Source organism: Mya arenaria, chromosome 17 (genome assembly GCF_026914265.1).
Source record: "Mya arenaria isolate MELC-2E11 chromosome 17, ASM2691426v1".
NCBI classification, from domain to species: Eukaryota; Metazoa; Mollusca; class Bivalvia; order Myida; family Myidae; genus Mya; species Mya arenaria.
Window position 1 is genome coordinate 15,758,757 of NC_069138.1, and position 14,216 is coordinate 15,772,972.

The 14,216-nt window shown below is 35.1% G+C and overlaps 1 protein-coding gene across 4 annotated transcripts in view; it reads right to left on the minus strand.

Annotated features, from left to right (window-relative positions):
- Positions 1 to 340: 340 nt before the first annotated feature.
- The window catches only part of LOC128224208 (tubulin polyglutamylase TTLL11-like), a 32,206-nt gene continuing 18,330 nt past the window's right edge, over positions 341 to 14,216 (minus strand). For 2 of the 4 annotated variants that reach the window (XM_052933975.1, XM_052933976.1), the window contains exons 5-10: positions 10,875 to 11,089; positions 10,320 to 10,373; positions 4,106 to 4,783; positions 3,706 to 3,804; positions 2,549 to 2,652; positions 341 to 2,200 (exon numbers count right to left, since the gene is read on the minus strand). In XM_052933975.1, coding sequence (XP_052789935.1) covers positions 1,797 to 2,200; positions 2,549 to 2,652; positions 3,706 to 3,804; positions 4,106 to 4,783; positions 10,320 to 10,373; positions 10,875 to 11,089 — 1,554 coding nt within the window. In that variant the 3' untranslated portion in view covers positions 341 to 1,796. Of the gene's footprint in view, positions 2,201 to 2,548; positions 2,653 to 3,705; positions 3,805 to 4,105; positions 4,784 to 7,232; positions 7,248 to 10,319; positions 10,374 to 10,874; positions 11,090 to 14,216 lie in introns of all 4 variants that reach the window. The other 2 variants (XM_052933977.1, XM_052933978.1) reach the window with 2 other exon arrangements.

A 14,216-nucleotide genomic window follows, 5' to 3' on the forward strand; every position in this document is an offset into this window, starting at 1 on the left:
GCAATGACACTATGACGACCATGACACCACAATGCCAATGACACTATGACGACCATGACACCACAATGGCAATGACACTATGACGACATGACACCACAATGGCAATCACACTATGACGACCATGACACCACAATGGCAAGACACTATGACGACGATGACGCCACAATGGCAATGACACTATGACGACCATGACGCCACAATGACAATGACACTATGACGACGATGACACCACAATGGCAATGACACTATGACGATCATGACGCCACAATGGCAATGACACTATGACGACGATGACACCACAATGGCAAGACACTATGACGACGATGACACCACAATGGCAATAACTCAACTTTTATATTCAAAATACAGACAAGCTATACAGATAAGAGTAACAAAATTGCATAACAGACAACAACAACAAAATAGAATTCAGCACAGAGGCAAATAATCCCAGAAATCTTTTGGTGTTTACTATATACAATACTAGAATATCTATATTTAGCCTGGAATTCCCATTCTGTCGTCATTTCCAGTGGATTGAGCAATATTTCAGTATGCACTTCTTCAAGGGGGTACGCACTTCTTCTAGGGCGTACACAATATTTCAAGGGGATACACACTTCTTCGAGAGGATACAAAACTTTTCAAGGGTATACACACTTCTTCAAGGGGTATGCACTTCTTCTAGGGCGTACACAATTTTTCAAAGGGATTAGCACTTCTTCAAGGGGGTACACACTTTTTCAAGGGGGTACAAAATATACTAATTTTTTCTGTCAATAATTTATATTGTATTTTATATGATAATCGAGGGAAATGACTTGAAGAAGTTGTAGGCCTCATGTATAATTACATAATTACATATAGAAATTGTCACAGGTAATTGTCATTTGAATATATTTAACATATTTTATTTGATTGTTTTTGGCATGACAATGACAGCCACTGAGGAATATGACACCTGAATTTATGTTACAAAAAGCTAATTAACTACTGTAACGTATATTCCATTTATCTTAATTACATGAATAATAATACATGCATTAGTTTTCTTTTTTAAATTGTCACTAAACTTGTGCCAGTCCATAATATGTAATCATCCTTTTTAAACACTGCTCACCGAAAACAATGTAACTAAAAATATACTCATATGACTATGATCTGAATGAGGAGCACAATCTCGGTCAAAGGGAGAGCAATGCTGAACTACATGCTTAACGAGAGTCACAATGTGATTACTTCCTTTTTCAAAATAACAGTTAAGAAAACAGGGCTATTAAGTCACAGAAGATGTACATTCAATATCTGGACATCTGGCCACAGGTTAAACCAGAATTTGATACAATCTTTTGCAGAATCTGACTGAAACTTCTTCCTGTATATTTATCTTTGTGAAAGTGTCCTACTAGCAAAAACAAAATGAGACAATACACACTAATTAATTATACTGATCACACAATTGTGAGTATGTATATCCATGAACATAACCGAGAAGTTCAAATGTATTAAATGGATGCCTTAACAATCCAACATTATCTTCAAAGAAACAGCTTATAGATGAGGTAGAATAGTAGTATACAAATACAGACAAAAACAAAGAGTAAATTATCCATCAACTTCCAACAACATGAATTTAAAACATGATAAGTTAGTCCCTAAATATAGTATATGACAAGAAATAAGAGCTACATGTATTTGAAATTAAAATTCCTTAAAATGCATTACACTTGTACATTTCTTCTCTAAAATGTGAAACTTGGTAATTTATGTGAAACATAAGCAAGGCTTAGTAGTTGCTATCTTTCATCCAGATTTTTTGTCCTTGACTTTGAACGTTTTGTTTTTATCGACTGTAGCCTCCCATGCTTGCGTAGGAAAAAGTCAACATCGTCTGTCGAACTAGGTTTCAAATATCTCCCTGGATGCAAACGGCTGTCTAAGAATATTCCAGTTTGTTCGTCAACTATAGCGTGGGTTCGCAAGGGTTCAACCATGGGCTCCAATATGGGATAGCCATGAGGTCGAGCTGTACGGCGAGTGAGAAGGCGTGGGTTGTTGCGGGCTTGAAATAGCTGATCTTCCTGAAGGTTTTCTAGGCAGTAATCAATAAACTCTTCCATGGTTTGGAGGATGTCACCATGTAAAAATTTGCGTCTAGCAATTTCATGGCAAGCATCAAGAAACCCTCGGAAACCCAGTCCTGTTGAGTAATAAGTAAAACAAAAGCTTTACTTTAAACTTTTAATTAATTTATAACAAATTTACAGTTGTGACAACATTATATTATCACTCACTAACTGTAGTCTTGACTGTACTGGAGAAAACCAGAGTAACTGGAGGATACTCACATGATAGGCTATATGTGACCACAAACAAAGATGAATAAAAGACAGAGTTGAAGAATACAGAATATTTTTATTTATGTTTTTCAAAATTTGAAGACAACAACATGAATTACGCGCGAGACTCATTGAATTTATTCCCCAGCCTAGCTAAGATATGGTAACCAGATTTTAAAAGGTGCTTAAGTGGAGTAAATGTCACCTACCTGTCGTTCTTTCTGGGTTCACATGCTCCCATTTCCGTTGCATGTCAATGAACAATATGTCGATGGTTGCGTTTGTAAGTCCTTTTTTGTTCAAGCGACATTTTCTACAAGTAATATGACAATATATTTGCTCACTCCGACAAACAATAACACAAAATAAATCTTACTTCATATACATCATAAAGTTAAATTAATAATGATATGAAATAAAAGCATAAAAGCCTCCCCCCCCCCCCCCATTCCCCAGTAGTAATCAAAAAATATATCATCATGAACATGCGAAATATTTGGGCCAAGGCTAACAATAAAATTCCTTCATCTTTTTTTTATATTCCAAAATCATTTAATCGAAAGTGTGATTCCTTGATTTGTAGAACTTGATTCAGCTTTGAATATCAAAACTATACGTCTCAACTTGAATATTGGTGCAAAAGGAAAACTTAATTTTCAATGAAGAATTCATATATATTTCATTTTATGAAAATTGACCATTTCTAAATTGCAATACTCACTGGGCCATTAACTTGATTACTTGCATGAATTAAACGTGTCTTCTGTTTTAGACTGTCTTCACATCTCAGACATAAAGGCAGATAAAAATAATTTTGTTATCAGACAGACACCTATAAATTACTTATCATACAATAAATTTTAAATAAATAAGCATTGATTTTAAATAACCATACACTTTCAAACCTGACACTGATTTAAGCATAAGCTGTAATTCAGCCAAGTATACCTGAGCATACCCTATTCAAAGTTACATAAATCCATAAATTATTGTTGTAAGTAACATGATATTTTTATGAGGGCTAAAACAAAGACAACTCTTACAGTAGAATTCATAGAAACACATATAAAAACATCCAAGTGGAAATGAGACAGGCACTATAGGCATTACAATGAACAGCTAAACAACTGATCAAATTCCATTTAATTATTTAGTTTTATGTGGTTTAGGCATGAAATTTTGAAATAATTCGTGCCAACACTTTACTAAATAAATAAATCAGCAATTGGTCTGCTTTAATACACCAATTTTGGTAAAGCAAAAAATAAACCATAACTAATACTTTCAAGTCAAACCCTTACCCTTCCTCTCAGCTAAATATAACATAATCATTCTCATATAAAATCTGTGGTATTACTATATATACCTTGCAAAAGTTCTGAAGCCAGTGGGACCTAGACGCTGTGTGGCTCTAACACCCAGACAAACTGTGAACACAATCGCTAGTTTCTCATAAATTCGAAATCTGCAACATACATACATTTTGTTTAATATTAGTAAAAAAAATGTTGTGAAAAGGAGTTAGCCATAATAAGTAGAAAATCAAAGAATTGATTAGCATTTAAACTTAAATGATACAGACATTCTAATGATACAGACATTCTAATGATACAGACATTCTAATGAGACATTCTAATGATACAGACATTCTAATAATACAGACATTCTAAAAAATAATCAAAGGTGTTCTTGAGCGTTGCTTTCGTAAATAAAAAGTAATTGCAAAATTGTAATGAAGCCAAAAAGTAAAAAGCAGAAAAACCAACTTGTCATATTTGTCTGCATATGTGTCAGGGTAAACTTGCTTCAAGCTACTACAGTACCCATCAAGGTCATCAGTCACATGACCTTCATCTTCACTACCGCTGCTTTCCTCCATCTTATTTTCATAATCTAAGTTACTATAGTAACTGCTACTACTGTTGTTATAAATCCTACTTGAGCTTTGAATTCTCGTGACCGACTGCACATCAATCAAATTATTACCATTTTGGTTTCTACTGACTATTAATTTTTTGTTGTCTTCTGGCTTGGACGTTATTTTGCCAACACCACAAGAATCATTTTCTTCATCACTATCATTTTGCATTTTTTCAACACAGTCAACAAACTCGTGTCTTTCTACATATTCTTGGTTGAAATGTTCCACACAAGGATCAGTTATGTCATTTTCATTTTCATCAGGGTGCTTCTTTGCTGACATCCCATCAGTATAGATGTTCGGTAAAACAAACGAACTTTCATGCCTTGGTTTCCTTGGCTCGTCATCTTCGCTGGACCGTATAATGACGATGCTGCTGCGAGGATGGCTGGTTTCAACATGGATGATCCCGTCCCGTTCTATCTGAGTAGGTGGTTTTTGGGACTCCTCCTGTGCCTGATGACGTTGATCCTCTTCGTGTTTCTTACGTCGCTTCTCTCGACGCTTTCTTCGCCGCTTTTGTCTGTAATGGAACATGGTAATATCTTCTTTTAAGTAAAAAATTAAGGTTTATAATATGTATAGACATATTTTGAATATTGATATGATAGTAATGAATGATATATAAATAATTAGAAGAACTTTATATTAACAGAAAAAATAAACTTGCAGCTTAATTAATACAGTTAAAATATTAAGAACCTTCTTTTTTTTAACATTAACTTTTGGGTACCCATTATTGGTTTGGTTTTGTGAAGGCTGTGTGTGATGGGGCCTGCTGGTTTGCTTGGTTTGGGCTCCACGTCTATATACAGAGCCATTACATGTATTGACCAGTATGTCCATATCTGACTACAGATGATATTTGTTTAAATTAATACACATGGTATAAACTCACTATTTGAGAAGCGTGCATATTTCAATTGTTTGAAGTGGGGATACTAGCAAAATGTGTTAAAAAAGTCATAAGTTAGTGTACTGTAGTTGAAGACAATAGCTCAAACTATTTTCCTTCATCTTTAATGTACATGTGCACAGAAGCAGTGCATAATTCACCCATCTTACCAATGAGCATATTCTGTAAAATAAGGTTTGAAATACTATGACGTTTGATTATTACGATTAAATACATGTTGATATAATTTGAAATTGCAACTGATGAAACCTAAGTTACAATTAAAATATAACTATAATAATAACTACATACATGTTATACCAATATTACCATTATTAAATCGCTCACTGATAAGATAATGGCTTCTTTATCTTAAATCTCTTTACGATTATAAAATCATGTTGTTATATATATATATATATGTGTGACTTGTACAGATTTTTGATAACACTGAAAACTGTGATGAGGGTACACATATAAAAAGAGTCTTTCGTAGTTTGTACCTTAGATTTAGTACTAATAACAGGACAAAATATTGCCAAAAATATTATTTCTATATTTTCACCGCCATCTTTAAAATTAGACTAAAAAAAACACTCAAACTGCTACAGACTCACTTTAGGTGTATCCCCCTGGAGAACTCTCATAGCTATATTGTCCAATATAGATGATCAGTACCTAGGGTATGCAGGCATGTAGGGTATGCAGGTTTGTAGGGTATGCATGTATGTAGGGTATGCATATATACAGGGTATGCAGGTATGTAGGGTATGTAGGTATGTAGGGTATGCATGTATGTAGGGTATGCATGTATGTAGGGTATACACATGTATGTAGGGCATGTAGGTATGAAGGGTATGCATGTAAGTAGGGTATATGCATGTATGTAGGGTATGCATATATACAGGGTATGTAGGTATGTAGGGTATACGCATGTATGTAGGGTATGTAGGGTATGTAGGTATGTAGGGTATACGCATGTATGTAGGGTATGTAGGGTATACGCATGTATGTAGGGTATGTAGGGTATACGCATGTATGTAGGGTATGTAGGGTATACGCATGTATGTAGGGTATGTAGGGTATACGCATGTATGTAGGGAATGTAGGGTATGTAGGGTATACACATGTATGTAGGGTATGAAGGTATGTAGGGTATGTAGGTATGTAGGGTATGCATGTATGTAGGGTATGCAGGTATGTAGGGTATGTAGGTATGTAGGGAATACGCATGTATGTAGGGTATGCAGGTATGTAGGGTATGTAGGTATGTAGGTTATACGCATGTATGTAGGGTATGTAGGTATGTAGGGTATGTAGGTATGTAGGGTATACGCATGATGTAGGGTATGCAGGTATGTAGGGTATGTAGGGTATGCATGTATGTATGGTATACGCATGTATGTAGGGTATGCAGGTATGTAGGGTATGCATGTATGTAGGGTAAGCATGTATGTAGGGTATACGTATGTATGTAGGGTGTGCATGTATGTAGGGTATACACATGTATGTAGGGTATGTAGGTATGTAGGGTATGCATGTATGTAGGGTATACGCATGTATGTAGGGTATGCATGTATGTAGGGTATGCATGTATGTAGGGTATACGCATGTATGTAGGGTATGCATGTATGTAGGGTATACACATGTATGTAGGGTATGTAGGTATGTAGGGTATGCATGTATGTAGGGTATGCATGTATGTAGGGTATGCATGTATGTAGGGTATACACATGTATGTAGGGTATACGCATGTATGTAGGGTATGCATGTATGTAGGGTATGTAGATATGTTGGGTATGCATGTATGTAGGGTATGCATGTAGGCAGTGTATGTAGATATGTATGGTATACAAGTATGCATGTATATAGGGTATGCATGTTTGTAGGGTATATGTATGTTTGTAAGGTATGTATGTTTGTAGGGTATGTATGTGTGAAGGGTATTTAAGGTTTGCAGGGTATGCATGTCACTAGTGTGACGCTTATAAAGCAGAACAATGATGTTTCTTGGGTGCTAATAGCTGCTAGTATCTCCACTAAATCTAAGCTGTTTTTTACTAGTATGTTATATTACCTTACTATCTTTCGCCTGCGTAAAAATACAACACTTTGGTGTAACCAATATTTAGCTTATTTTCAGTTTCTTATGTTTTCATTGCTAGTATATAATCCTGAAATTTAAGCAAAAAAAAGTATAGTAAAATGATACTAAATAAAGAATGCAAATCTTTGTATTTGTCTGTGTACTACGAATCTTGATCTAGGTGTTATTAGTCTTGTTGTTTACAAGTCACAGCTCCCATTAAGCTTGTGTCATACAGCCTCTAAATTTCCCAGTAATATATTTTACCCCAAAATTTACCCTAAAAAGCAGACTAAAGCGTCATCAACATTGTTTAATATAGGTTTTAAACATAATGTAAAAAGGAAAAGTAGAACCCTCCAAAAGAGTACTGTTTTTAACAGCTACAATGTAGAAGCCTTTTAATGTCTTTGAACAGAATTGCTAGCACAGTGTGCTAGATATAGCCTATGGAACCCCATTATTTAACATTACACAAGACGCAACATTCAGTCATAAAAGAATACTTCTTGCTCTAACCAAACAAATATATCTCTGCTGCACTCCATACAGCACTAGGAAGTGCTCGAACCAAACAGACAAACTCTCTGAAACCAAACAAACTCTCTGCTGCACTCCATACAGCATTAGGAAGTCCTCAAACCAAACAGATAAACTCTCTGCTGCACTCCATACAGCACTTAAGGAAGTGCTCAAACCAAACAATTAAACTCTCTGCTGCACTCCATGCAGAACTAGGTAGTGCTCAAACCAAACAATTAAACTCTCTGCTGCACTCCATGCAGCACTAGGAAGTGCTCAAACCAAGCATATTTACTCTCTGCTGCACTCCATACAGCACTAGGAAGTGCTCAAACCAAACAGATAAACCCTCTGCTGCACTCCATGCAGCCCTAGGAAGTGCTCAAACCAAACAAACTTCCTGCTGCACTCCATACAGCATAAGGAAGTGCTCAAACCAAACAGATAAACTCTCTAAAACCAAACAAACTCTCTGCTGCTCTCCATGCAGCACTCGAAAATGCTCAAACCAAACAGATAAACTCTCTGCTGCACTCCATGCAGCACTAGGAAGTGCTCAAACCAAACAAACTATCTGCTGCACTCCATGCAGCACTAGGTAGTGCTCAAACCAAACAGATAAACTCTCTGTTGCACTCGATGCAGCACTAGGTAGTGCTCAAACCAAACAGATAAACTCTCTGCTGCACACCATACAGCACTAGGTAGTGCTCAAAACAAACAGATAAACTCTCTGCTGCACACTATGCAGCTGTACCTAGGAAGTGCTCAAACCAAACAAACTCTCTGTTGCACTCCATGCAGCACTAGGAAGTGCTCAAACCAAACAGATAAACTCTCTGCTGCACTCCGTGCAGCACTAGGAAGTGCTCAAAACAAACAGATAAACTCTCTGCTGCACAGCATGCAGCACTAGGAAGTGCTCAAACCAAACAAACTCTCTGCTGCACTCCATGCAGCACTAGGAAGTGCTCAAACCAAACAGATAAACTCTCTGCTGTACTCCATGCAGCACTAGGAAGTGCTCAAACCAAACAGATAAACTCTCTGCTGCACTCCATGCAGCACTAGGATGTGCTCAAACCAAACAGATAAACTCTCTGCTGCACTCCATGCAGCACTAGGATGTGCTCAAATCAAACAGATAAACTCTCTAAACCCAAACAAACTCTCTGCAGCACTCCATGCAGCACTAGGTAGTGCTCAAACCAAACAAATACACTCTCTAAACCCAAACAAACTCTCTGCTGCACTCCATGCAGCACTAGGTAGTGCTCAAACCAAACAAATAAACTCTCTAAACCCAAACAAACTCTCTGCTGCACTCCATGCAGCACTAGGTATTGCTTAAACCAAACAAATAAACTCTCTAAACCCAAACAAACTCTCTGCTGCACTCCATGCAGCACTAAGTATTGATTAAACCAAACAAATAAACTCTCTAAACCCAAACAAACTCTCTGCTGCACTCCATGCAGCACTAGACTAAGTGCTCAAACCAAACAAATAAACTCTCTAAACCCAAACAAACTCTCTGCTGCACTCCATGCAGCACTAGGTAGTGCTCAAACCAAACAGATAAACTCTCTAAAACCAAACAAACTCTCTGCTTCCCTCCATGCAGCACTTTAAGGTTGTGCTCAAACAGAATACTGTCATACTGGGTTTGGAAAATATAACTGTATAAAAAAAAAAACATTAAAGTTTGGTAGGTATTTCTTGAACCTAAAATTATAACAAAGAAACTAGGCTGATTTTATAAATTGCTCAAGTAGGAAACTTTCAGCCAAAATAAAACAAATTACCGGATATTTTGATTAAGATTTAAAGTTATATTTATAGAACCCAGCATGACTTTAAAAGAACTAAGCCCTTTGAAGTAGTTAGTAAATCAGTTGGGGTTTGGAATATATAGAGTTGCTTTCAGTCAATCTAAATGTCCTATGCCATATATAGAAAACAGTAAATTTATCAAATGTTGTACCATTGAGATAGTTATATAAACAAATACCAAACATAGCTTTCTAGTTGATCAACGTTTTAAATATGAAACAGTAATACAATACTATAATATCTTACCGACTCTCAATTTAAGGGATATATTAATTTAACATGCTGTTTTAATCAAATAAATCTACTTTTTATCTGTTATTATTGTTCTATATGGGTGCACTGATGTTTAAAGACTCATAGTCCAGCTACTTGTAATGGCATGGCTCAATTAACATAATTACTGTACATTTTCAAAGACATATGTTAATATTTGACCAAATTTGAGCTGCTGAAATGATTTGCTCGCAAATATATCTTAGAAATACCTGCCAAGTAAACATTACAACTACTTGGACTACATGCAGCTGTTCAAACTGAAAGTGAAATAAAGCCAGCATCAAACTAGAGATAATCCTGCGTCGAACTAGAGATAATCCTGCGTAAAACTAGAGATAATCCTGTGTGAAACTAGAGATAATCCTGTGTCAAACTAGAGATAATTGGTAAGATTTCAAACACCTAAAGGGAAGACAACTTGTCAACCAAAATTTAAGAGCTAAATACCGTTCAGATTCCAAATTTCGGAAAGTTAATGGTTTACCATACGTCTCCCTCCAACTATAAAATAATCGAATTATCAAAACTTAAGATCACATAGATATTATATACTGTAGCTATACATGTATTATGAATTGGAGCAATCTATATTTCCTCCAAGTGAAAATTTATTGAAACTATATTTATGAAGTCTTCATCTCTCACTCAAAGTTTGCAACTGAAAGTTCAACTTTAAATACTTAACATTTTTGGAGCAATTCAATACAAATATTAATATTCATGACCATTTGTTCAGACTAAAATCTCTGAAAATACATATGAAAACATAACAAGCATGGTAACAACACTATTAAGATTTATATGCAAGAATAGTGAATTTACCAAATTTCACATTCAATATGACAGTACCATTTTTGGCATGTCACATCATGTACAAATCTTAATTATCAGCAGGCATACCCATATATATAGACAAGCTCCATTTGTTAACACACATCCTTAAACCACAAAAACATTCAAACGAAACAAATGTTTATTAAAAAGGAATATTAATACACCCACCTTTCCAAATATTTCACCTTCTTGTCGGGTGCCACTAACAGCAGGGTGTCTCGAATCAGTGGTATTTTCGCTTCTTCGTCCTTTGGGCTTGGGACAAACTCTGGCACTCCAGGCGCTACTTCCACCTCACTGTCAATGCGTAGACTTGGGCTACTATTTATCTCCAGGAGCATTGGCTTCAGATCATGCATGAGCAAGATGTCAAAGCCTAAAATCTGCAACAATTAAATATACTTTGGTAATCAATACAATTTTTTTTGATATGATGACAAGGGAGGTTGCATATATATAACGATTTTGGGATATCCATGCTCAAACAGCTGTTGGGAAATTTCATCATTTAATAAAAATATCTGCAAACAAGTTTCATAACTATGATCAAGGGGGAGGACGTAATTTCGTTTTTGGCAACCATTAAGTGAGAAAAATGTTTCATGGCAATTAAAATGGCGTATTTGGAATGATAAATACCGATTCTGGGACCATTTTTTGCCTGTTTAGTTGACTTTTTTTATAATTTTGAAAAATGAATGGGTCCAGTGTGTGGGGGAAAAACATATTCTTCAAACGACATCTTAGTTTGGTATCATAACTTTAAAGATAAAAAAGTTATTGAACAGATTGTGGCTCGGGAGGCAATGTTTACAAATAAATGTGCTGAATTTATCCTCATTTTTTCATATTTTTTGGGCAAATATGGCATATCTCTGCATGTTGTAACCGTGCTTTCATGTATATATTCCTATCTTCCAAACGTCATAGTTATTACTCGACTGTACACGTTTCCTGGTCGATTTTTTGTACCTTAACCCCCCATTTTGTATAGTGCAAGCACATTACCCACATTTTGGTGACAATACAAACAACCTTCTGCATCATTTCATTGTGTCCAACTGTTCATAATGTGCTGTAAAATCGGATTGAAGAATATATTTTTCCCCACTCACTGGACGCATTCATTTTTCAAAATTATAAAAAAAGTCAACTAACCAGGCAAAAAATGGTCCCAGAAACGGTAGTTATTAATCCAAATACACCATTTTCTTTGCCATAAAACATTTTTCTCACTTAATGTTTGCCAGAAACAAAATAAGTCCTCCCCCTTGTATGATGTGGTTTTCAAGTAATATTGGTGGCATATTATTCTTGCCATAAAATAACCTATTAACATTCACAGATTGTGTCGTGTTAACCCCATACTTTTTCTTCACGATAATTATCAAGCTATATTGTTTATATTCGCGAAACTTTTCAGGCAAGATGAATATCATACAACTAAAAATAGGCCTGGAAATGCCCAGAACTGCTACCTGTTACTTTTTTAGCTGTACAATACTTAAACAGGTTAACTTGAAGGTATTGTTTGCAAATCCAACTTAATAATTAACATAGTAACTTGTTAACTTGATAAGATTCATGTTATCACTTCTCAATAAATGCTGCTGCCATCTTTTTTGGCTTCTGACTAGCAGTAACTGGTTCATTAACTTGAAACATTTTCAGTAACAGTGACCTTAATTGATCTCAGGTGTACAGAGCTTCACATGCAGACTTATATCACAATCATGCAGACTTATATCACATGCAGACTAATATCACAATCATGCAGACTTATATCACATGCAGAATTATATCACATGCAGACTTATACCACATGCAGACTTATAGCACATGCAGACTTATATCACTTGCAGACTTATAGCACATGCAGACTTATACCACATGCAGACTTATATCACATGCAAACTTATACCACATGCAAACTTATATCACATGCAGACTTATATCACATGCATATTAATATATCACATGCAGACTTATATCAAATGCACATGCAGACTAATATCACATGCATACTTATATCAAATGCAGACTTATATCACATGCAGATTGATATATCACATGCAGACTTATACCACATGCAGACTTATATCACATGCAGACTTATAGCACATGCAGACTTATAGCACATGCAGACTTATAGCACATGCAGACTTATATCACATGCAGACTAATACCACATGCAGACTTATATCACATGCAGACTTATATCACATGCATATTAATATAACACATGCAGACTTATATCACATGCATACTTATATATCACATGCATACTTATATATCACATGCAGACTTGTATCAAATGCAGACTTTTGGCAACACAAGATTGCATGCTGTATATGCCATATTTTAACAAAGACAAGGGCCATAACTCTACACTTATTCAAAACCCAAGGTGCACATCTTCAAATGCTGGTTAATATTCCTTTAAATATTCATCTTTCTGGGTAATATACTTTTAGAAATATGTGTGAAACACCATTTTGTAACAGAAAAAAGGATGGACAAGGGCAATCCCCCCAATGAACAACATTTTTTATCAAAAGAGTTCCATATCCATCTACATCTAGGACATAACTAATCTTTCTCTTATGTTCTTACTGACTCAATTATATTAAACGATGTTTCATCTGGCAAATAGTGACGTCAATTCTCTGTAAAAATGCAATTTTTAAATGATTTAGCAGGGTACTTAATTTAGCAGGGTACTTATTTTCTAAGAGGCCAATAAGCGCTGGATTTGACAAAAATCAGAAGTACCCTATACTGTAATAATTTCATATTACAGTATAGGGTACTTTTGAATATTGTCAAATCTCATGTTATGTTTAAGGCAATGTATTATATATATAAATATATATTGATGATATACATGTTCAAGATTGTGTAATATATAATTTTGGCTAGATGAACTGATTTATTATTACTTTAATGAGCCTTGTCAACAAGCCACTGTGACAAGTATATACACAGACCATTATGGTATTGATATGACAGAAAGAATACAAAAACAATTCTGAACTCTGAATGTACTTTTAAATATGATATACTTAAGTTTTAATATAATTCAACAAAAATACAGAGGTAATGAGATATTGACATTTAGACACATGAATCAAGAAACTTGACACTAATTTTGTTTTAAGACAACCCCATACTTTATTTCAATCAATAGCCTACATGTGTATATAAATACGAACAGTCCCATTCCATGTAAAACACAGACTTGTACTAAAAGAAAATGGTTTCAAATGAAAGATTATTGGCTGTGAAAATTTTCTAAAGGCTTTGTTTCAACAAAACATTGAAGCTTAAGGTTGTTATCAATAAGCTATTTTCATACACTAAATAAAGCATGAAAACGATGTCTGTCAAAGTCTTGCATGCATAATCAATAGACATTCGATCAGCTTTAAAATGTTTATTTATAACTTTTATTTCAATGTCAATAGTAGGCCATTCATTACACTTTAAAACCAAAGAAAATGTTTTATCACG